At 54.5% G+C, this 23,401-nt stretch overlaps 1 protein-coding gene across 1 annotated transcript in view; it reads right to left on the minus strand.

Moving 5' to 3' along the window:
- Positions 1 to 17,013, minus strand: part of LOC103673917 (zinc finger protein 423-like) — a 49,329-nt gene extending 32,316 nt beyond the window's left edge. The window contains exons 1-3 of the mRNA XM_040633084.1: positions 16,954 to 17,013; positions 15,887 to 15,965; positions 14,857 to 14,916 (exon numbers count right to left, since the gene is read on the minus strand). Of these exons, the coding sequence (XP_040489018.1) occupies positions 14,857 to 14,916; positions 15,887 to 15,965; positions 16,954 to 17,013 (199 nt within the window). The remainder of the gene's footprint in view (positions 1 to 14,856; positions 14,917 to 15,886; positions 15,966 to 16,953) is intronic.
- Positions 17,014 to 23,401: the final 6,388 nt, after the last annotated feature.

The raw sequence follows: 23,401 nt of genomic DNA on the forward strand, positions 1-23,401 counted from the left end.
TTATTCAGGCAAATGTGCATCTTAATTGGGAGAAGTTGAATGAACTAGTAATGACCCATAATAAGTCTGCACACAGGCTGTCAACAAGGTAGAGAGGTGGGCTTAGGTGCACCGTGCTGCAGACTTGCTGTGTGACTCTGGGCAAGACTCCTACCCTCTCTGAGGCACAATGGCTACATATGGGAAATAGGCCTGAGAACACTACCTGTGGTCAAATGCTACTTCAGGGGTTCAGAGAGATCATGCCTGCGGAAATATCCACTGGAGGGAGGTGAGAGGACACGGTGACAAGCACACAGGCCTTGGGGACAGAACGAGCCAAATTCAAATCCTAGCCAGGCACCGGTCTCTGGAGGAGAGCACGCACAAACTCCAGGCCAGAGCCACAGGGACACGTGGCAGCCGGCCACCAAAACGACTCTTCCCTAAGGGGTGGGTCCTCGGCAGCCCCGCCCCAAGACCCTTGGGGTCCCCAGGCTCCATGGCTTTGCAAGAGTCAGGGGCTCTGGCTGGAATCCCAGGCTGGCCGTCTCTTTCTCTCTCCACATTTGGGGAAGGCATTTCCTCCTTCTCGGGGCCTGCGGGTCAGGTTTCCACCCAGATGGAAAGTCCCACCCAGGGGCCCCCAAAGGAGAACTCACCATGGAAACTCCATGGGGTGCCTGCCAGACACAGGGGCAAGTGGCCACTGGCGGGCCTTCCTGGGGCCAAGCCCACAGTCCTGCCAGCCGGAGAGGGAAGGGCCAGGAGGGGGCTCCAGCTGGACTTCAGAGCTCAGGCCCAGAACAATGTTCATACATACAAAGAGCGGGTAAGTCTGAGTGAGTCTGGGTACGCGGATATGCATGTATCTACAGAGAGACCCCAAATGAGCCCCAGCCCCCAGTCCTCCTAACACCCGCCCCCCACCGGTGGCCAGATTCTATTCAAATAAGATGAATAAATACAAAATCCTAAGAAAGGGAACAAAGGATGGGGACTGCTGAGTGGAACCCCGGCAGCAAGTCCACAAACCACGGCCACAGTACAGTCTGGGCAGAGGGACCACGGTGGGTGACGCGTCTCCCGAGCCACTGAACTCAAAACCTAAGGATGCAAACAGAGCTTCCCAAACTGTGTCCCAAGACTGCAAGAGCGGGGGTGCCTGGGCGGCTCAGTCGGTTGAGCATCTGACTCTCGGTTCCGGCTCAGGTCTTGGTCTCGGGGTTGTGAGACAGAGCCCCGCTTCAGGCTCCAACCTCGGGGATGTCTGCTTGGGATTCTCACCCTCTGAGCCTCCCCCAGAGAGCACGCACACCCTCTCTCGCTCTCTCTCTCTCGCTCTCTCTCTCTCACTCTCTCTCTCAAATAAAATCAATAAATCTTTTAAAAAAAAAAAAGACTTCATGAGCTGGGGATAGGTGGTCCTCAAAAACAGGTAGGGGCTAGTTTCTGAAGTCAAAAGTTTGAGGAGCCCCCCACCCCGAAGACTGCCCGCAACCATGGGCACGTCAAGGAATCTTCAAGGTCCTGCACTGAAGAACCCCACTCAATTGCATCGAACCAGGCACTCAGGCCAGTAACCTGAGCAGCTGTCCCAGGATGCTGCCTGGCTTTGCCCAGCCCCCTCCTGGCGGCACCGCATGTCAGCTCGCGGCCGCGGTGTGCACTCAGGCCCCGAGCATTCTTCCGGGGTCAATTTAAGAGAGAACTCTAGGAAAGTTGTTTCTGTATTGTGTGCCAAATTGTTACTGAGACAGTGGCTGCTGTTTGTTCAATGATTAATGAGGCTCCGCACAGTAAATTCCTCAGCATTGAGTGCCAGGGAAAAACATTTGTCCGTCCCCAGTGCGTCAATCAGAAAGAGGCGGCCAAGCTGCCCTTCATCTGATTTCTCTTTTGGCCTGAGCTGCCAGGAAGCTCCCCTGCACGGTGACCCCTACCTGAGGCTTTGGGCATAATTAGTTCTTTCATCTATTTTTTTCATGCACTGACCTTCGGGCCACCTCACCTTGTTTCATTAATAATACCCAGAGCCGGCGTTGAGGAGTGCTTGCTGTCTGCTGGGCACCGCGCTGAGCACATGACATCTACGTTCTCATTCATCCTTGCAAGGGTGCCACATGCTAGGGCTTCGGTATCCCCACTTTACAGAGTGGGAGACTGAGTCCTGAGAAGGTGAATAACTTAGTCAAGTGCAACCTCACAGCTAAGAAGTGAAGGGTGCTGCTTTGTGTCCTCATTCTAGAATGTGAGCCCTGGAGAGCCCAGACACTGCTGCATCCTTGGGGCCTAGTATGGCCCAAACAGACACCTGCTAATTAGGTGCTGAACAAATGGGTGGGGGACCCAGCACTGAGACAAAGGTCTGTTTGCTTCAAAATCCATGCTGTGATTCCAGGTTTGGGGTTTTTTTAGTCTTTAGGGCTTGGCCAAGCTAACCCTGACCTTAGCCTTAAACATAACCCCAACCCTAACCTTAGGCTGAAACATACCTCTAACTACAGTAGTAAATCTCAGCCAGCTTCTAGCACAAGCCCAGATGAATTAATTAACATTAACAACCAATACAAAGCTCCCTGCCTGGCCTCGTCCTTGGTTCTGGGGCGAGCCCTCTGGCCACAAAGGCTAGGGGTGGCAGAAACTCGGCTTCCAGCGCAGATGGTGGGAGCATGTGGGGTCTGCAGCAGGGAGAGGTCAGCAGAGCCGGGGGTCGGGTTTCCCCTCCTGGGAGGCCCGGGCAGACCTGAGCAGGGCAGGCCCAGCCACGCAGGCCTGGAGCAGCAGCCCGTGCCGGCCCCCTGCTCCCAGAAGCGGCTACTCTGGCCTAGGAGGGCCAGCCCAGCGGGTGGGGAGGAGATGCCCTGCCCCTCTTCCTGCCCATTTGCGGCTGGCGAGGAGCCCCGCAGCCAGCACAGGAAATAACAGGGGCCCCCAGAGGCCGCCCATGCAGGCCCTGCTCCGAGGCCGCCCAGGGAGGGAAGGAGGCCATTGTCGCTCTTTGTTTCGGTTTCCTCAGCATTGCCTGGGCTCCAAGAGGCCCCTGGGAGCTAACAAAGCTTCCCCCCAACCCGCAGCTGTCCAGCCTCCCTCAGCCCGACCCTGGGGACAGGCCCACCAGGCCCCTGGACTCTTAAAGTGGCAGGTGCAGGGTGGAAATGAAGTCATGTCCAAGTCGGGGCTGGGGGGGTGCCTGTGGGCCAGAGCGGGCCAGGCGAGTAGACAGATGGGCACTGGGGTCCGTGTCTACACGCGGGTCAGCCCAGCACCGGGCCCAACAGCAGGGGTTTGAATCTTTGGACGGAACGTATGTCTAAGGCACCGAGGGTACAACAAAGAAACCAAAGACAAGAAACGCAAGCAAGCAGAGAGCACAAAGACAACCTGAGCATCTCGAACAGCCGCACGGTCCCCATCCTTGAAGAGACACAGCCCAGAAGCAGGATTTTCTGCTCGTTCGCAAGCCTAGGGGCGTGCTGCGTGCGTGTGCATGTGTCTCTCTGTACACGTTTTAAGCGTGCGCACATGTACACTGTGTACGTGTGAGCACATGTTCCTGCACTCATATGCGTGTGCGTGTGTGTGCACGCGTACTTGTGTCTGAGCATGTGTGTGCGTGCTGGGGCACATGGGAGGTGCGGAGCCACATATATGAATGTGTGTGGACCGGGGGGGGTGGAGGAGTAACATGTGAATATATGTGTCTGTACACATGTGTTGCAGGTAAAGGTGTGTGTGCAAGCGTGTGCGTGTGAAGGTGTGTGTGCATGTGGCTGTGAGCACGTGAACGTGTGTGTTGTGCACACACGCACCTGCACCCACAATGGTTGGGGAGTCCACACGTCGCTATCGAAGAGCAGGTCAGGCTTGCGCCCACCAGCAGTCACTCGCTCCTACCCTGGCCCTGGGAGCCCTCTCCCCACGGTATGTCACTACAGTGACCCCATTAGGGCTCTTAGCACATCCCCTCGTGTGTCCCCACAAGCACACAGTACATCTCCACGGAGTCCTGGTCACTGAATTAACCATGACAGAAGGCGGCCCTGGACTCAGATAAAACCAACCCAGGCTCCAATCCCTGCTCTGTCCCACAAGCTCTGAAAGCCTACACCAGGCTCTCAACCCCTCTGAGCCTCAGTGGCTCCTCTGTGAGACGGAGATGGTGGCACTTCCTACTGGCTGTGGCTAAGGAGGGTTAAATGAGACCCTGTGTGCTGGAGCCCAGCCTCAATGCCTGGCACCACTGACTAATAGCTAGATGGTTATTATTTTTATTGTTACTGTCACTACAGCTGCTGGTAGCCGTAGCTGGCTGCTGAAGATACAATAGTGAGCAAAACGGGCACTGCCCCTGCCTCCCCAAGCTTGAGGGGTTTGCAAAGTGTTTAGCTGTAAGAAGCAGAGAAGCAGAAGCAAAAAAGTGTCCTATTTACTGGATTCAGTATCCCTCTAATGTATTAACCAAGTATGGCCAGCAGCCATCAATTAAAGCAATCGACCACAACGAAGGAGAAAAGAATTATCAGTGTGGGCAAAATAATGGTTTTTCAAGCCAGACAGGCATCAGTTAGCCAGGTTCAGACTAATACACACATGGACTGGTGTGTGTGTGTGTGTGTGTGTGTGTGTGTGTGTGTGTGTGTGTGACGCCTGCCTGCACACTCAAGGATTTTAGGAAAATATCAGCTGAGAAGACAGCAGCCTAACCCCCATGGGCCACCCACAGCCTACAGCAGGACACTGGCTGATGCTGTGCTGGCCATCCCCGACCCAGGAGCTGGGCTCTGCAGAGTGCCCGCCCAGGAAGCCAGGAGCAGCCAGGCAGCATGACTGGGCTGACCTTGGCCATTTCCTACTGGGCACTGACCCACGGCTGCACAGTTGGTGCGTCAAGCCCTGCCCAGGGAAGGAGCCTGATCATATGACATCCTCACAGCCTTTGCCTTTCAGCGCAGACCCTGCCCACCAACCCCCGGATCAGTACCCAGCCCCACCAAAGCCGTCTCCACGTAGGAAACGAGCAATGCCCCACCAACCAGGGTCAGCATGAGTGAGGATTCAGTCCTAACCCAGCCCTGCCCACTGTGGTAATGGCTAGAGACTACCAGTCAAGACGTTGGGGCAGGGGGCCTGTGGGCATCTGAGCTTCCTCTGTCACCCCCACAGATCCAAGCTCGGAGCTAAGCTCGGGTCCAAGCTTCCAGCAATGTGCTCTCAATAGCAAGTACGAGCACCAGGCACCACCCTGGAAGGCTAAGGCGAACCCACGTGGATTCCCTCATATAATCCTCGCAACGGCCTACGAAGACAATTATTCCCATTTTAGGTGAGTAAACGGAAGCACAGAGAAGTTACATAACTTACTCAAGGCCTCACAGAGCTGCTAAGTATCTGGACCTCAAACCCAATTCTGGCTCTTAAAGGGAACAAATATCTGGCCCTGGACTACCAAGGGCAAATACGGACAAAGACGCAGAGGTGAAGTTCTCCACCTTAGCAAACATCGGCCAGGCACCTGCCAGGCACCAAGCCAGGGCTAGGCTCTGGGAGATCAGAGAATCATACATGCTCATTGCCCGAAGGAGGAAGCAGACAGCAAGAAAGGAAGGTCATAACCAAGTGAAAGGCAGTGAAGGCCAGGATCAGGGCTGTCCTCAGGGCTGAAGGGCACAAAGGAAGGTGCAGTAATTATGACGGGGCTATCATGGCACACTTCTTGGAAGAGGTGTCATTCAGGCTGAGCTTCGAAGGATGAGCTCCATAGGCATGAGCTGCCTGGCTGAGAGCAAAAGTCAAGGGGAGTGGGCAAGAGGGCTTAACTCATCAAGCCCTCTAAGTCTTCACTACTCGTGGTGGCATGTGGTCCAGCAGCAGCACCACTACCCTGGAGCTCGTTAGAAATGCTGAATCTCAGGCCCCACCCAGACCTACTGAGTCAGAATTCACATTTCAATGAGATCACCAGATTTGCACGCACATTCAAGTGTGAGCCCGGCTGGCGTTAACCACACCTGGGCAACATGGGGAGACGTCCCCAAAGTCACGAGGAGCAATGTCATCCTCGTGCCTACATGCTCACACCCACATTCGCGCCTGACTGCGGCCCTGGTGTAGAGCCAGGCTTCACGTCACCGAAGAACTGCTGGTTTCCACCGTCCACCAGTGGGGTCCTCAGGACTTAGGGAAGGGCTGACCCCACAGAGACTCCTCCCTGACCTCAGGGAGCACCGAAGCCTGGAGAAACTAGGACCAGCTCCTCCCTCCTTAAAATCCTCATGACTACTGCCCCCGGAAAGGCCCGGCACACCAGGAGAGGAGAGGGGGACCCAGCGCTCGCTGAGGTGGACAGCCCCAAATCTACGGGGCTGGGAGCAAGGGTACGACAGTGGAGCAGTTGCTGGGTGTGCCACGCCACAGGGAACAGACAAACGACACAGAGTCCCTACCTCGGAGAAAGCCCAAGTCCACACAAGAGGTGAAAACCAGCAGGACGAGCCCCACTCGGTGGTTTCACGCCAGCGAAGCCATCAGCCAGGCTGCGGGGAGACGAGGGGGCTGAAGAGAGACACCACACACGCTCCTTCACACACACCCCAGGTACCGGCACCCACACGCACACACGTGCACGGGCTCTGCACACACGTGTTCACGGCAGATAAGACACAGAGGAAGCGATTAGAGGGTAGCCCGGCAGGGGTCCCTGGCTGGTCCAGAGCCAGAGGAAAGGGTGGGCAGGAAACACCACATCCGCCTCAGAGAACAGGTCCCAGTCAACCCCCGGGGGCCCAGGAAGCAGTACAGAGGGGTGCAAAGGCCCTGGGGTCCCCAGGGGTCTGAGTCAGGGCTGTAGCACCTGGGCTCACACGACACACACACGTACGCACGCACGCACACATGCACATACACGAGTACATGCCTCCGTGTGCACGCAGGGCACAGATGCCCCACACTCCATGGACTGCTCACCATGGTAACAGAGTGGCCACCTCTCAGCTCCAGTCACCCCCCGAAGGTTTCTAGGCCTCCTGCGCTGGGGGAAGCGGCTCTAACAAAGGCGCAGGCCCGCTGGCCTGGCCGGGGGTCCGAGGCGCAGACCAGCCGGCGCATGCCTGCCACGCTCCCCTGGTGAGCTCGGGGCCACCGCGTCTTCCTGCCCGGCCTGCCTGGTTCCACTTAGCACAACTCCCCACAGACGCCCCGGCCGAGCTAATGAGAAACTCCCCAGCTGGCCCCACATAAAAACGCATTTCATAAGTCTTTAAAATGCTGGGAAATTATACATCTATTTAGACCTTTTCTGCTCCTTTAAAATGTCCCCTGGTCCACATTGAGAGGATGACTGGGTTGGGGGCTCCGGCTCAAGAGGTGGACAGCTGGAGCCAAAGGAAGCCCGGGCCTTCCGTCACTGGCCGTGGCAGCTTGGCCAGAGGGGCCGGGACACACTTGCGGATGAACCCAGGAAGGAGGGTCACTCAGGAAAGAATTCAAGTGAGGGACCCTGGCGAGGGGCGGGGAGAAAGAGGGGGTCCAAGTTACTCCAGCCCGGATTTGGAGGTTGAAAGAGAAAGTCAGAAGGTGCTGGGAGCCCCTAAGAAAAACTCCAAAGGAGAAAAAGAGCACCTACTACACAAAGGTCCTAGTCATTGTACTATTTATAAGAGCCAAAAATGAAAAGTAGTCCAAATGCCCAACAGGGGAGGGGCAGCTAGGAAAGTGAATGCCCATCTACCCAATGGCCCTGACGAGGCTTCTGAGACAGAAGGATGTGTGGGCCCGGGGCTTACGTGAAGCTCGGGTCTCATGGGGGTGGGAGCTACGCGGATTCCACCAGCGGATTTCATCTAGGTAAGTTTGTTTATACAGGACGGAGCTGGGAAAGGGGCCGAGAGAAACAGAAAGGGCAGGAGTGCAGAAGCGCAAGGTTGTAGGTGGAGTTTCTATGAAGGAGTTGAAATAATAAACACGCACTCTAAGAAAACACAAGTGGGGTGGGGAGACAGCTCCGAGAAGGTTCAGAAGTACAGGCTGGGCTGCATGCAGAGGCCTCGACTCCCTGCGTGAAAGGCCCAGTTTTCCAGACATTTCCGTGCACTCCACTGTCAGAACCTCCGGGTGCAGGACTGCAGGGGTGGGGAGGAGACTGCTGCCTTTGTCAGGAGTAGGGACCCTGACCTCTCTCCCTAACCCACTGCTTACCCAGAGGCAGAATGAAAGGGAAAGGAAAGGCCTCCAGCACCCCTCTCTATGGGGCCCCCAGGATACCAACCACCTACACGCTACTTAAATTTCCCACCCGAGCAGGTCCCTGTGCCCGCAGCCCAATTACCAGCCTCCCCTGCAAACTGCACCCATGCCCAACACCCAGGTACAGTCATAAGCAGAGGGCACAGTGGGGAGGCAGTCTGGGGCCGGGCACGTGGGTATCCCCATGGACAGCCTGGCCCGAGGTGTTTTCCCGGCCTTCAAAACATGCACCTCCTCTCCTTCCGGGCAGAGGAGTCAGACTCTTTCACCTGGCCCAGGAGGGACTGGGCACACAGCGGAGTCCCTCACCAAGCCTCTGGATTCCCTCTACAACGAAGAGTCTGGACAACATCCTCACAGGCAGCTCTGCCGTTTACAGTTTTGGTGCTATGTTCATGCATGAGCTGCCCGGGTTCCAATCCTGGCTCTGCCACTTCCTGGTTGTGTGACTTTAAAACAAGTCACTAGCATCTCTGTGCCTCAATTTCTCTACATGAACCAAGAAGGAGGACCAGCTCCCAGAACTAGTTTGTAAATGAAATGGATGTTTCCATTAACCAGGACAATGAGACCCGTCAGGTGGCAGGAAGGCCCAAAATGCCAATCACACCAACAGGGTCTCAGGCGATCAGAAACAACTAATTTACATCGAGCATTTCTCTCCAATCCCAAGTGTGTCTGTCACCAGAAATAAACCTGGCTAACCTGCCCAGGCACTGACAATGAGTGTACATCAACAGACTAACCGTTTGTCATCTCCCGACCACCCCGCAGACCCTCCTCCCACTGCATCCCCCAGCTTGCTCCAGAGCTGCCATGTTGGAAGGAAGCCCAACCTGTCCTAAACCCAGCCTGGAAAGGTGAGAGGTTCCAGTGACACTGCGATCAGACAGTTATACGAAGATGAGTTCCCGTCAGCACCCGATCAAACTTGGTGATCAGAAAAAGAGAGGCAAAGCTCAGTTTGGTTGGATTGGTTCGCAGAAAACCCACATTGTAGGCTCACGATCATCCTGATGGCTGCCACTTGGAGAACACATTCCAAAGGGCTTGAAGGAAGAGAGAAGAAGCATTGAAGGGACGACAGGCCTCCTCCCTGTGCTAGGCTGGCCAAGAGAGAGGGGAAGTTGGTGGGAGGGCAGGGGGACAGAGAGGCCCCCTGGGACGGCCACACTTAGCAACCTCTTAACTGGTGGCCAGGCCGAAACCAGCTGGCAGAAGGCCTCTCTGTGACCTGAACAAGGATTTTTTTTTTTTTAAATATGAGTTGTCCAAAATGATACACCCCTTCATTTTTAGGAAGGCTAAAATAAAAATTTTTTTAATTTTTAAAGAGGGAAAATAACAACTGTTGGTGAGGATATGGAGAAACTGGAACTCCCACACATTACTGGTGGGAGCGTGAAATGATGCAGCTGCTGTGGGGGACAGTTTGGCAGCACCTCGAAAAGTCACCACACGACCCAGCAATTCCGCTCCTAGGTGTGTGCCCCCCAAAGCTGACAACAAGTATTCGAGCAAAAACTGGCACACAGAGATTCACAGCAGCATATTCACGACAGCGGAAAGGGGAAAATAACCCAAACGTCTGTTAACAGATGAACAGATACACAAAATGTGGTCTATTCATACAGTAGAACACTACTCAGCCATAACAAAAAATGCAGGACAGGGGCGCCTGGGTAGCGCAGTGGTTAAGCATCTGCCTTCGGCTCAGGGCATGATCCCAGCGTTCTGGGTTCGAGCCCCACATCAGGCTCCTCCACTAAGAGCCTGCTTCTCCCTCTCCCACTCCCCCTGCTTGTGTTCCATCTCTCACTGGCTGTCTCTCTCTGTCAAATAAATAAATAAAATCTTTAAAAAAAAACAAAAAAAATGTAGGACTGGTACAGGCTACCATTTGGATAAACCTTGAAAAGATTCGGCTACACAAGGGGCATCTGGGTGGCTCAGTGGGTTGGGCATCCAACTCCCGGTTTCTGCTCAGGTCACGATCTCTGGATCCTGGGATCGAGCCCCGTGTCGGGCTCCCTACTCAGTGGGGAGTCTGCTTCTCTGCCTCTCTCTCCCTCTCCCTCTTCCCACACTCACACACTCTCTCTCTCTCCCTCTAAAATAAATAAATAAATCTTTAAAAAAATATTAGGCTACATGAAAGAAACTGGTCAATAAACACTGCATGTTCTATGATCCCATTCTATAGAGAAAGTAGATTCGTGGTTGCTTAAGGGCTGGGAGTGATGGAAGGATAGAAGGTGATGCCTAAGGGGTATAGGGCTCCTTTTTGAGGTCATGAAAATGTTCTCGGTTGACTACGGAGATGGTGATACATATCTCTGAATATACTCAAATCCACTGAATTGTGCATTCTATGTGAATGCATTGCGTGATATATAAACTGTATCTCAATAAAGCTACCTTAAAAGAATATGAGTTGCTACATTTTTTAAATCTGATGATTTCCCACAAAAATCCAGCTATCTGGTCTCTCTTTTAAAAACTCAGATGGGGGCACCTGGGTGGCACAGTGGGTTAAGCATCTGCCTTCAGCTCAGGTCATGATCCCAGGGTCCTGGATCGAGTCCCACATTGGGCTCCCCGCTCAGCGGAGAGCCTGCTTCTCCCTCTACCCTTCCCCCCTGCTCATGATCTCTCTCTCTCTCTCACTCTCTCTCTCTCAAATAAATTATTTTTTTAATAATAATTATAATAAATAAATAAATAAATAAATAAATAAATAAATAAATAAATAAGAACTCAGATGATCTGGCAGCTCTGGGGCAGGTCCCTGGCACAGTCTGTCCCTTAGCAGGGCCTGTGTTACACTTGACCACAGACCCTCCCCAGCCTGCCCCCTCACCTGGGCCACAGGCCAGCCTCAGGACAGGGAGGACCTCAATGGGGCTCTCACAAAGGACTTTCCCATCTCTAAGGCATTCAAACCCATGAACCCCCCTGAAATCACAGGTAAAACATTCCCATTGGATGCTCAAAGGCATCTGTGGCTCAAAACAGAATTATGCTTCAATTTTCTCCTTATAAGCTATCGTCCTCCTCCTCCCCCTCTCATGGGTAAGAAAAACCAGGATCCAGCGGGGAATGATTTAAAACCCTACCCCTACGACGCACCCCACACCTAGGCTCTGAGTGCCGTGCTCCGTCCCGGGGCTCCGCTCTCAGGAGCTCAGTATCTGCTGGCCGAGGGGCAGGAGGGGGCCGGCGTGCCCTCCTCCCGTGAAGCCCCAGCCCGGCCTGAGTATAGTGCTGTGAGCTGGTCTCCCTGGCCGGCCAGGCCGGCCTCTCCATCACTGTCAGCGCCCTGACACGAGGGCACAGACTGAGCAGGCCAGGTTCTTCCTGGGGGTGGTGACCACAGGGTCCCCCCGGGCAGGGGAGGCTGGAGGAGGCCAGAGGTGAGCAGGGGGCACACAGTGCATTCTGTTTCTTTATTGGAGTTCTCCATCACACTCCCACAGCCAGGGCAAAGCGGGCGAGGGGGAAGGGCGCCGCACAATGCTCGCAGCCCGGCCGCTGGGCCCCCACTGGAAAGGAGCTGCCCCGTGCCCCGCAGCCCTGCGCGCCTCCTGGTAAAACACTCTCAGCCCACCCTGCTCGCCTCACCCTGGATTCCTTTGATCTGATTAACCAAAGACCCTCTGTGGCCGGGACCTCTAGGAACCCTCCCGAAGCCCCCACGATGCCACACTGTCAGGTTCGGCCCCACTGCCCACCTCTGGTGCCAGGCAGTGCAGAGGCGAAACCACAGGACCTGGCCGCAGGCGGACATGGGTTCGAGTTCCTTCTCCACAGCTTGCCGGCCGGGGACCGCGGCTCGGCTATACAGCTCTGAGCCTCCTCCCGCCATCCGCCAAATGAAGACGGCAATTCTCAGCCACAGTGCCAAGGGCGGCTCGGGGAGGCTTTGTTCCCCCATAATCTTCCTTGGCACCTGCCCCCATTCTCTGATGCGGCCAACTGACATTTTCTCAGCTTAATGAAAAGCGCTATACTAAAGCAGCTTTAACCAGGCCTCTGGCCCTGTGCGCCACCAGACGGCTGCCCCTAAGCCAGCCCATGGAGAGACTCTGGACCTGCTGTCGGAAAGAGCACCCACCTCACAGGGCTGTCAGGAAGGCTCGACGAGAGACCGCAGGTAAAGCGTTCGCGCCATGCCTGGCACAGACCAAGTCAACGCTCAATAATGTGACATCACCCTCATCCAGGACTGCCTCCCAAACTGATTTTGTCCCATCACCCAGGATTTGCACCATCTCATAAGCGCCATGCTCAGAGAATCCAAGCTGACTTTAATAGCCCAAGCCCAACAAAACTGGGAAGGAAAATTTATCACATGCACACGCTGTAAAAAAAAAATCATCAGAAATGGGCCAAAGAAGACCAAACAATCCATGGCTTGGCTGCGGATTATCCAATGCCCGGGATGCTGTGCCCTCCCTTTCCCCATCTCTGAGCAGACATTCCAAAGCTGACTGGCACCATGGAGTCCCCGAGGGCTGGAGGGGACTCGCAAAGAGTCATGTTCCTCCTCCTGCACACGCGTACGGGGCATGCTCGGCTCTTGGCTGGAAACTGGCGTATCCCACAACCTCTGCGATGCCCAGCTGCCCCGGAGAGGCCCTGAGGCTGGCCACTCCACGACGGCAGCAGAGAACCCAGACCGGCAGGGCCCCCGCACGGCCCCTTGGCATTGCAGACCAAGAGACCATTCCCCACCTTAGGGATGCAGCCTGGGATCCTGATGCCCCCTGCGTCGGGCTGTCCCCCCACCACAACCGATGCCACTGCCCTCCTTGCACCCCACTGCTGTTCCTGTCTGTCCTCCCTGCCTCCAGCACCACTGGCAAAGCAGCAAGGTAGCAGGACCTTATACGGACACCACGCTGGGTGCTTTCCTGTGGGGGTCTAGCAGCCGGGCTGCAAGCTTTGCTTTTCCTGGTTCAGGGGTTTAGAGCACCGTGGGGATCCCTTTCAGAGTTGGCAGAAGCCTGAGCACATGCACCCCCATATGGGTCAGGATCCCTGGAGGAGACATGGAGCTTTATAATCTCACTGTGTTTCCACCAACCACGGGGAGTGCATCTCCCTTGCATGGAAAGAGACAGGACAGGGGCTATGCAGTCCCTTCCTCCAACCTACCCAGTGTGGAACCCAAGGTTTGTCCTAAGCCTGGACTCTTCTGAAAATGTCAGCACCACCCCCTCATTCTGGCTTCAGACAACACCTCTCCTGTAGAGGGAGCCCCTGTCACCAAGGGCCAGGCACCTGCAGATACAACAGTGCCCAAACCTGAGTCCGCCAGGACCCAACCAGGACCCTTCAGACTCTCCAAGCAGTATCCCCAGGGTGCTGGAAAGAGCACTGGACAAGGAGTCCAAGAACCCAGGTGCCAGTGCTAGCTCTCCACTCCCCTTCTGTCCAATCTATACCAGGATTTCCCAAATTTCAGCCATTTGCAAACAATCTTCATGATTTTTGCTGAACCCAGGCATTAGGTACCATTACTTAAAACTGTCAACACAATTTTCTCACTTAAATGACTTCAGCATCATTGTAAGTCACGAACAGCCATAAAATCACAAATCCAATGTATAACCATTCAAGCGTTAAATGTTCATATGCCTGATGCCTCACACCCCATTTCTGGAACTACTGACCCAGAGCAAAGCTCCCTCCGTGCCTCAGTTTCCCCAGCTAGAAGACAAGGAAGCTGGACTAAATTATTTCCTCAGCGTCTCCTCAGGCCCAGAATTCATCCAGACCAGCCTGGCTCCAGCTCCCCCAGGAAACCAGAACCAGCTGGTCAGGATCTTGGGACAGGAACGAGGCCAGAGAGGCTATACCTGCTGGACTGGGCGCCATGGCCATTGCCCAGAGAGGTGCTGGCTGGATGCAGAGCGAGCAGAGAGTCATGCCCTCCACTCAGGAGCTCCCAAAGACCCCAAAGCCAGCTCTAATCCCAAGTTCCACAGCTCCAAATTACAGGAGCTTTACAGTTAGAAAAACTTTATCCCTTCACTCCTTTTTAGAGCTGGGGAAACTGAGGCACAGAGAAGCTTACACAAGGACAGAAGGGAGCCAAAAACCCAAGTCCCCTGACTGCCAAGTCACCCACATCACCCGATGGGGGCCACACACCCCACAAGTCTGAACTTCCCCTATTACCTCCCCCTAGAGGCATAAGCTCGGGTTGCCAGCCTGGGAGTGCAGTGCAGCCCATCTGGGAGGGAAGTCTGGGGACTGTGATTTCGACTGGAGTTTAAACATCCTATTAAAGTGGGTTTTATGCAATTAGACTGGAATGAATGTGCAGTGAGGCCCATAGCAGGGAGCTTCAAAGCCTGGGTAGTGGGGGTATCGTGGCCCATCTGAATGCGCCCACAAGAAGGAAACGTGGTCCCCCAGGAGAATAGGGCATATTAGTCTCCGTATGTAATAGATTTTATTGACCATATGGAACTGATATAAAAATCGTGTTGCACGGGGTAGTCTGGCCTGGAGACAGGAATGTGACATGAAGAATATGAGTTCCATAACCAGCTGGGTGGCTTCCTGAGTTCCTGAGCCCACCCCCAGGACCCCCAGCAACTCCCCCAGCAGCCCCCGGGCATTTACCTGATGCCGTCACGGAGGAATCCCAGGCCAGCGAGAAGTCCGAGGCCTCCCCCTCTTCAACTGAAAGAGAGAACAGAGATGGGCCTGTGAGTTTTGAAGCTATACAAACAGGCCATCAGGGTGGGGAACAGGGCAAGGAAGAAGCATCATTTGTGGGGGTCCTTATAATACCCACGATCAGCAGCAAGGGGGTAAAGCCTACAAAGAGGCCTTTGTTGGTTTCATGGAGATGTAAAATAATCAGAATAAAATCTGAATAGCGAGTAAGTGCAGGATCAGCATGGTTTCCCCATCTCTGGGTCCCTAGCAGACATTACAAATCAATCACAGCACTGCCTAGAGCCAGATGCAGCATCAGGATCTTACTCTACACGGTGCTACAGCCGATCACTATCTATAATCAGAGTTTCTGCTTGAGATGAAGCCATTTGCCACTCGCAGGAAGACAACAGAGCTCAGACCTCTCCCTGATCCCGCAGACATCCTCCTCCTCCCAAAAGCCCCTTACACCACCACAGACATGTGAGGGCTTATTTGTGAAACAAATAAGATCCCTCGCAGAGGTTGGAGGAGCATGGGGTGCTGTTGCACACACTGAGAGACCTGGCCCACAGACAGACCTCAGGATATGCTAAGGTCCTGTGGTCAGCAGTCACGGGCTGGTAACATCAGAAAGCAACTCACCTCTCCACCCCACCCCTGAGCCCACAGAACGAGGCTGGGTAGGGATGGGGGCGCTGCCACCCCATACCCCAGCATGTAAGACCAGGCTGGTGGAGATGGAGGCCAAGCGCTAAGGGAGCACGGGAGAAACTCTATTCGGCATAATAAAGCTCTTGTCCTGGAATTAATCCCAGTCTGGGGCATGTAATAATATTAAAGCTGGGTTATGGACTCTGTAAAATGGAACTTTGTTTAAGCCAAAAATGTGCATACACAGTATTTTTCAGATTTAACGGGCTCTGAAGTTCCACACATGTGCAGGCTGAAGCTACCGGGTCCCGCCCGTTCCCTCTGCACCGTCGCTGACCTCCATGGGCACACACAGTGAGCCAGGCGTGGTACTGGGTACTTTCCAGGCAATACTGCATGTAGTCCTCATCAACAGACTCCCAGAGAGGCCAAGAGACATGCCTGAGGTCTCACACAGCTACAGGGAGTACGTGCAGAGTTTGGGCTAAAACCCACAAGTGTATCTAAATGGCAGACCGATGCATACTGAAACCACTGTATACAGAGGCACAGAAGATGCTGTCCAGAATCGTAGCAGCTCAGGACTGATAAGCAGCAACCCCAGCCCACCCCCCGGACGGCAGGTCCACAAGTATGCTGGGCAGCCGAGCAGTGAGAGGAACACACAGGCTAGGCTATGAGCCTGGATTTGAATCCTGATTCTGCCTCTTCAGCAAACTGTTGAACCTCTAGGCTTCAGTTTTGCCATCTCAAAGAGGGAGAATGGTGCCTAAGCCATACGGTGGCAGAGAGGCTTGCACGGGGCGATGGAGGCTGGAGCAGGGGCTCAGGCACTCAGGCGGGTTTGGCGCCAGGGCTGGAACAGCTCTGGGAATTAACAAGTCCGGCTCTGCAGGGCGCGGCCCCCTTGATCACGTATCTGTCCCACTCTCGCTCCCCAGCCAGAGCCTCCCAGACCGCGTGCAAGAGGGGACATCCACGACAAGGAGCAACAGGCCAAGGAATGCTAACGGAGCGTTCGCTCTTTCCCAAGTTCGCGCGCTGAGAGTAGACACACAGAATCCGGACAATGAAACACTGGGGCGGGGCCGAGGCTCTTGCTCTACTCAGCGAGTTACAGCCGGGGTGGGTTTTCAAACACGCAGCTTTATAAATATGAATCAAGACCTCGCACCAGACGAAACGGATCTTACTCGCTAAGCTGATTCCAACCAGACAGCCTCCAAGACCCGGGCGGATGATGTTTCCGGCGATCCGAAGCCAGCCGTGCGTGAAAGGAGCGGCTGTTAACGGCGTCCACCGCCACACCTGAACATCCGTTTCCTTCGCGTTTCACCGTTTACTTACTCTAAGATCTAGGCATTTTGCTTCCATTAAGAAGCCGTTTCCAGTTTGTAAGGTTACCATGCAGCGATTCTGTTGGTCACCTTCAACAAGGTCTGCGTGGGTCCCTACAGGTACCATGTCGATCACGGGCACCATGACAATGCTTGACCCCAGTTCTCTCTTCGTCCACAGCGTACTCTGGATATCAGGACTAACAGCACCATGCTCTCTGGATGAGAAGTGTGAGCTTCCAGATATGAAGGTCTGGAGGATGTCCCCAAAATGCCAAATCCTTCCCTCCCTAAGATCTGGCTTCCACCATCGTGGGAAGGCTGAAGACATCTGCTGTGTTGGAGCTCTTGGGAGGATTCCAGGATCTCTTCCCAAGCCTGCAGAGGTGGCAAGAGGAGAGCGACCCAGAGCAGGCCAGTGGGGGAAGTTCAAAGTGGCGGACGTCACCATAGGCAAGCGGCCGCACCACACCCCGGCATCTCCAGACCCACATCTCTCACAGTGAGGAGCCCATGGGCCAACCCACCTGGTACCTGGGGGCATGAAAGCACTTTCCTACAACCGCTAGCATCCACTCCCCTAGCACCACCCCCCACATTTCATTTATCAAGGGTGTAAACACACCATCCTCTATGCATTCCTGATGAGACAAAGCCGTGCCCTTGCCCCGCTGCCACCCCGCAAGGCTCTGTGCTCCCTGACACCATGAACGTGCAGATGCTCTCCTTCCCTCCAGCTGAACCGTTACTCTTCTGTCCAGACTGGTCTCTTCAACAGCCAGATAGCCGGCAGGGGCAAGCAGGCACTGAGGAAGGAAGGCCTTCCCGACAGCCAGAGCCAGGCACTTGCTGGGCGGCCTGAATCCACAGTGGCAGCGGGCACTCTCTGGGGGCCTGAGCCATCCCTGGGCGGAATTCTGCCTCAGGGGCACAATGGACACCAAGGGTCGAGCATCTCAGAGAAAACTCTATCAGCACTGTGGCCTGTATAAATAACACCCAAATGGAGGAGTGAGATGCTTTCTGGAGACTTCCCCAGACTCTACCTCTAACTTTTTAACTTAAAGGTGTTTGGCACCACTAAAGCCAAGACACACCCTCACCCTGTCCCATCCCTAGGGGAACACAGGGACACCTGCTCCTATGAATGATGGCCATTTGCAAGGGCAGGGTGGGTGCACAAGGCCAGTGTGCCCACAAGGGGAGGGGGTGTGGGCACAAGTGTGCAAGCATGGGGAGAGCGCGCAGTGAGTATGAACACACAGGGTCGGGGTGCAGCAGCGAGGACGTACACGCAAAGGAGGGGCAGGGCCTGTGTTCCCACTGGCGAGTGCACCGAGTGCATTAACCACGGCTTTTAGGGTGTGTTAAGAAGGATTCTGAAGCTCTATCAGGGCTTCAGACAGATCAGAACTCTGTGTTCTCTCTCTGCTCTGGGATCACAAGTCGTGGATACCTGCTTGACCCACAGCTCGTGAGCCTCACCAGACACTGTCTCCCCAACTCAGCAGCAGGCTCGTAAGAGACGATAATGCTCCTACTCTGGAAAGGCCCGTTGCCTGCCCCTGGGCACCGGGATGGCCTTGCCATCAACGACATGCCAGTGAGACCCAAAGACTGGGTGCTGGGCCTCTGGACTTGGGAAACCCAGCAGCATGGGGCACGTGGCGCCAGGTGACCACCTGTGAAAGCCACCTCCCCAGTGCCACTTGCTCCGGCGGGGGGAGGGGGTGGTCAAGGTCAGACAGGACCTGGGTTGGCAGACAGGGTGCAGGTCAGAGGTAGGAAAGCTCCGGGACAAGTTCTAAGGCAGACAGTGTCAGGAGGTGAACGAGAGATGAATAGAGGCACGTACTGACCCGAGGGCCAGAGGAAGCCCCCAGCAAGGTCAGCAGGGCCCAGGAACCCCCTTCCCTACTCCCAAAGCCACACCAGGCCAGTTGCTCAGCCTGGCATCAAGGATCTGAGAAGCCCCTGCCCCTGGATGTAAGCCTCCAGACATGTGAACAGATAGGCATTTTTCTGGGAAAAGGATCCATGGTTTTCATCGAAAAGATCTAGAACACCACCACCACCCCCTGCCTGCCAAAGAAAGGTTTAAGAACCACTAAATGATTGGCTTTTATTTTGAGAGTATTCTCAGCTGGTGTTCCCAGAGTCTTAGGGGACCTCTCCGTGTTTTATTGGCCTTGGCCCCACTGATCATTCCACCCTTAGGGAAAGGCTGGGCCCACACTGGTCTGAAAGAGGCTCCCTAGAGGCATCCCTGTCCCAGTGGAGGTGGTGAGCCATGCAAGAGGCACATGACTGCCTCTCCTGGGCTCATCCTTAAAGAAACCCTCTCACTTATACCAAGCCAGGGCCAAGGAAGGTCAAGGATATACCTAGAGCCCAGATTCTCCTTCCAAGCATGAAATGGAGTGTCACTATTCCCAACTTTTAGTACTAAGAAATCTCAAGGAGTGAAAAGGTGTAAAGCAAGGAGGACTGTTGTGAATGGTTGAGTGGGTTGTGCACTGCAAAAGGAGCCCAGCAGAGGTAGTGAGAGAGGGCTGAAATTTAGCCCACACTCTGTCCACTAAACAGTGTGTCCTGGTGCAGGGCTATGAATGCCTAGAGCAAGATGTAACCAACTTTTGCCCAAAGGCATAGCCAGCCTTTTGCCTAACTCACACATTTATGCTGTAAAGTGTAGCCTATGACCATCTCTGGCATCAGGCCTCAGGGCAAAATAATCAGGGTCAAGTGCAAACAAACCCAACCAGTAGGCCTACGCTCTCCGGGGTCCTTTCAGGCAGGGATGGGTTCTGGGGAGCGGGTTGAGTTGGGCGGAGTGATGGCATGAGAACACAAAGGCTCTCCGGAGCCGAAGCTAAAACCACCCCAAGACCCCCTCATGGCAGCCCCCTCAGCACCAAGCTCAGACCCTCCGAGGAGCCAAGATCTCATAACAGGGTCACATCACGACCCATTTATTTAGCTCTCTTGATTTCCCAACCACTTGCCAAAAAAGAGAGTAAACTAACAATTGAAATGGCTCGTTAAGACCACCTGCCTTTTCTCCAGAGAGCCCAGCCCAACAGAAAGGACGAGGACTCTGCACCCCCTCTCCTCAGGCGTCTGCACCTCACCACCAGGAGGGTGAGTCTAGGAATTAAAGAGATCTCTGTTTTGGACAACATGGCTCCTAACCAGACTTCTTCCCCCTGATCTAGTGCTTTAAACAAAAGGCAGCGTGTGCCGATGTGGGACACAAAGCTGTTGCACAGACCCATCAGGAGAGTGTGGGTGGGGCTCCAAGTGGGCGGCTTCGTAATCAAAATTTACAGCAATCTTGGCAAGGCTTGACTTTCCCCTTGAACACTGGCACTAGACGGAGCACCTACGAAAAGATGCAGCTTTGCTGGGAATTATTCATAAATCGTCCCCCTGGCCCATCCTGGGCAGAGCGGTGAGAAGCCTGGAGCTTGCTCAGCCATTGCCTTCCTTTTCTCTCCCTTGCCTTGCTTAGCAAGAAAACAGTGAGAACAGAAAGACATCCAGTAATAGTCCAAGAACTCCAAAAAAGAAGCTGGTCCATCCATACTGGGAAGGTGAACCTTCCAGAAGTCACCCACCAGAGCTCGTCTAGCAGGACAGATGGACTAGATGAGGGTACCCAGAGAGGAGCTGTAAAATGGAGGAGTTCAGGTAGGGGGTCCTAAAATAGGGTTCCCCAGGACTATTCTCCAGCTTTGCTACTTTTAGGCCAGTAGGTCTGGGACAAGATGCTTGATCCACTCTGACCTTCATTTTCCTCCTCTGTGAAATGGGCATACTATGAGTACCCCCCAGACGGGAGGGTCCAGAGGACTGAATGGAATGAGCTGGTATTCCTAACGCACACAGCCCAAGGTAAACAGGCAATCAACATCAGCATTCTCTCCCCCAGGTTCCCGGCTGACCACTACGGTCTCACTGCACTTGTGACGACAGGACGGCTCCAACAGTGAGATCAGTTTTCCCGTGAGATTCACCCACCCCACCCCCAGGCAGGGCCCAGTGACAGCTCTGCATCCTTTGGCATCACCACCTCCTAGCCCCTGCCACAGTGCAGAGACAGTGTCCCTAAATGTGGAACCCTCTGGTGGTCATAGCCAGGGGGCTCAGCCTCTGTGCCAGCTCATCTCCCCTCCCTTTCCGACCCCCCACCATCACCTCACACCACACATCCCAAAAGAAAGGGCTGGGAGACATCTGTGGAAGGAACAGGAGCGCCAATCCCAGCAGAATCTAGATTTGGAATAACCTTGCAGAAATGGGGTTCCTCTCTTCCACTCTTCCCTAAAAAATGAACATGATGACAGTGATGATGTGAAAAATAGGGTGATGGATGTGACGCACTTCAAGTGTGCTGGAAGGATGAGAGAAATGGGTTCTCACTGGACCCGAGATAGAATACATGCGGTAAACCAAGCCCAGCTCTCAATCCCGCATCCGTGGCAGACATCACTAATCGATCAGGGCTCTCTTTCTCACTACACATGGATGCAGCTTCAAAAGCCTCAACAAAATGGGCTAAAATCTATTGGCCTTCTCCACCCTGGTCCATACAGCTTCCCCTGCCTCAAGTACCTATGCATGGCACACGCTCACTGCACACATTCACACACACACCTTCCTCTACACTTGGATGTATGTCCAACTGGAGCAGATCTGGGCCAGGGCAAGGATTGCTCTCCCCTGGGGAAAGCCAACGTCCACTGAGCCCCTGTGGCACCAGGCACCATGCCGAGCATCCCACCTACTGGCTCCCGCTCCACCCCCCAGCCTCCCCCTGAGAAAGTCTTCAAAATCCCCACTTTTTTGATGAGGCAGTGGGGCCTCGGGGAGCCAGAACATCTGTTCAGAAGCCCGCTCCTGGGCTCCCAAGGCCAGTGGGGATGTTTCCAAGTGTGGCTTCAGCGCAGAGCCATGAACACCCAGCTATGCACCCCTCGCCCTGCCTGCTGCAGCCCAGCCACGGGGCAGGAAAAGAGGAAACTGAATGTCACAGAAACACCAAAGTGTCCACTTTCGTCGATAACGGAATCAGGAACAGAGAAGCAACGATCATAGCACAAGGCCAGGCACCCAAGCGAATTATAACAGCTCTTTTCTCATTTTATTGAAAGAGTACCCCAAAGCTGTGTCGGAGGAGGCGCAAGGCCCGGGGAGGTCAGGAGCCTCCAGGGACTGGTGTGCTGCCACAGCCTGCCCTGCTGGGCCTCTCCCAAGTGGGTGAGGAGGCAGACAGAGGTCAGCATGACCCGGGGTCCCTCAAAGCTCCCCCCCCTCGCACTCTTAACCAGAATCACCTGGTATCAGAGGGCTTTTACAGATGCTCCCTCAGCGGCTGCCTGAAAGTCAAAGCCTTTACTGACCCATTTCACAGAAGGGGAAATAAAGTCCCAGAGAAGGGAAATAGCTCACCCAGGAGGCGGCGGTGATAACAGAAGCAGACCTGGAACCAAGTACCCTAGCTTCCATGCCGTGGAGCCGCACACACAAAGCTCCCTGCGGCCGGTGTTCCTGAGCCCTCGCCAGGCACCAAGCCCTGCGGCTTCTCTGAACGTAGTCCCTAGACCACGTGGAAGCTTGTCAGAAACGCAGCCTCTCGGGTCGCCTGGGTGGCTCAGTCGGTAGAGCATCTGACTCTTGGTTTCGGCTCCGGCCACGATCTCAGGGTGGTGAGATCAAGTCCTCTGTTGGGCTCCGCGCTCGGAGGGGTATCTGCTTGAGATTCTCCGTCTCCCTCCGCCCCTCCCCCCGCCCGCGCAAGCGCACTTGCCCTCTCTCACTCCTGCCCCTCCCCCTGCTCGCGCGTGCGCACGTGCATTCTCTCGCTCTCCCTAAAATAAATGAATAGATAAATAAATAAACTTGAAAAAAAGAAAAAAAGAAAGAAAAGCAAACTCTTAAAAGCAGAACCTCTCGGGGTGGGGCCCAGCAGGTGATTCTCATGCACGCTGGGGCTTGAGAACCAACTGGCCTACCCAATCCTGCGAGTACATTTATTAACCCCATTTTACAGATAAGAACACTAAGACCACGCGACTTGCCCCAAGATCGCAGAGCTAGGACAGCGTGAAGCTGGGACTGGGATTTTTTTTTTTTTTTAAGATTTTTTATTTATTTATTTGACAAGAGAGAGAGACAGCCAGCGAGAGAGAGAACACAAGCAGAGGGAGTGGGAGAGGAAGCAGCAGGCTCCCAGCAGAGCAGGGACCCCGATGCAGGACTCGATCCCAGGACTCTGGGATCATGCCCTGAGCCCAAGGCAGACACTTAACGACTGAGCCACCCAGGTGTCCCTGGGACTGCGATTCTTAACCCCTTTGTTTCACGTCTGCCTTCAACAAACAAGCTCTGGCCCCAGACCGAGTGGGTCAGCCAACGAAAGAAAGACTCTGATTCTCGCCCCAGTGATTCAGATTTACAGAAGATTCCCTACGTTCCTTCCTGTGCCAGCACCAGGGGAACCTAAGAAGAGAATT

The sequence above is a fragment of the Ursus maritimus genome, unplaced genomic scaffold (assembly GCF_017311325.1).
Source record: "Ursus maritimus isolate PB19 unplaced genomic scaffold, ASM1731132v1 scaffold_19, whole genome shotgun sequence".
Lineage (NCBI taxonomy): Eukaryota > Metazoa > Chordata > Mammalia > Carnivora > Ursidae > Ursus > Ursus maritimus.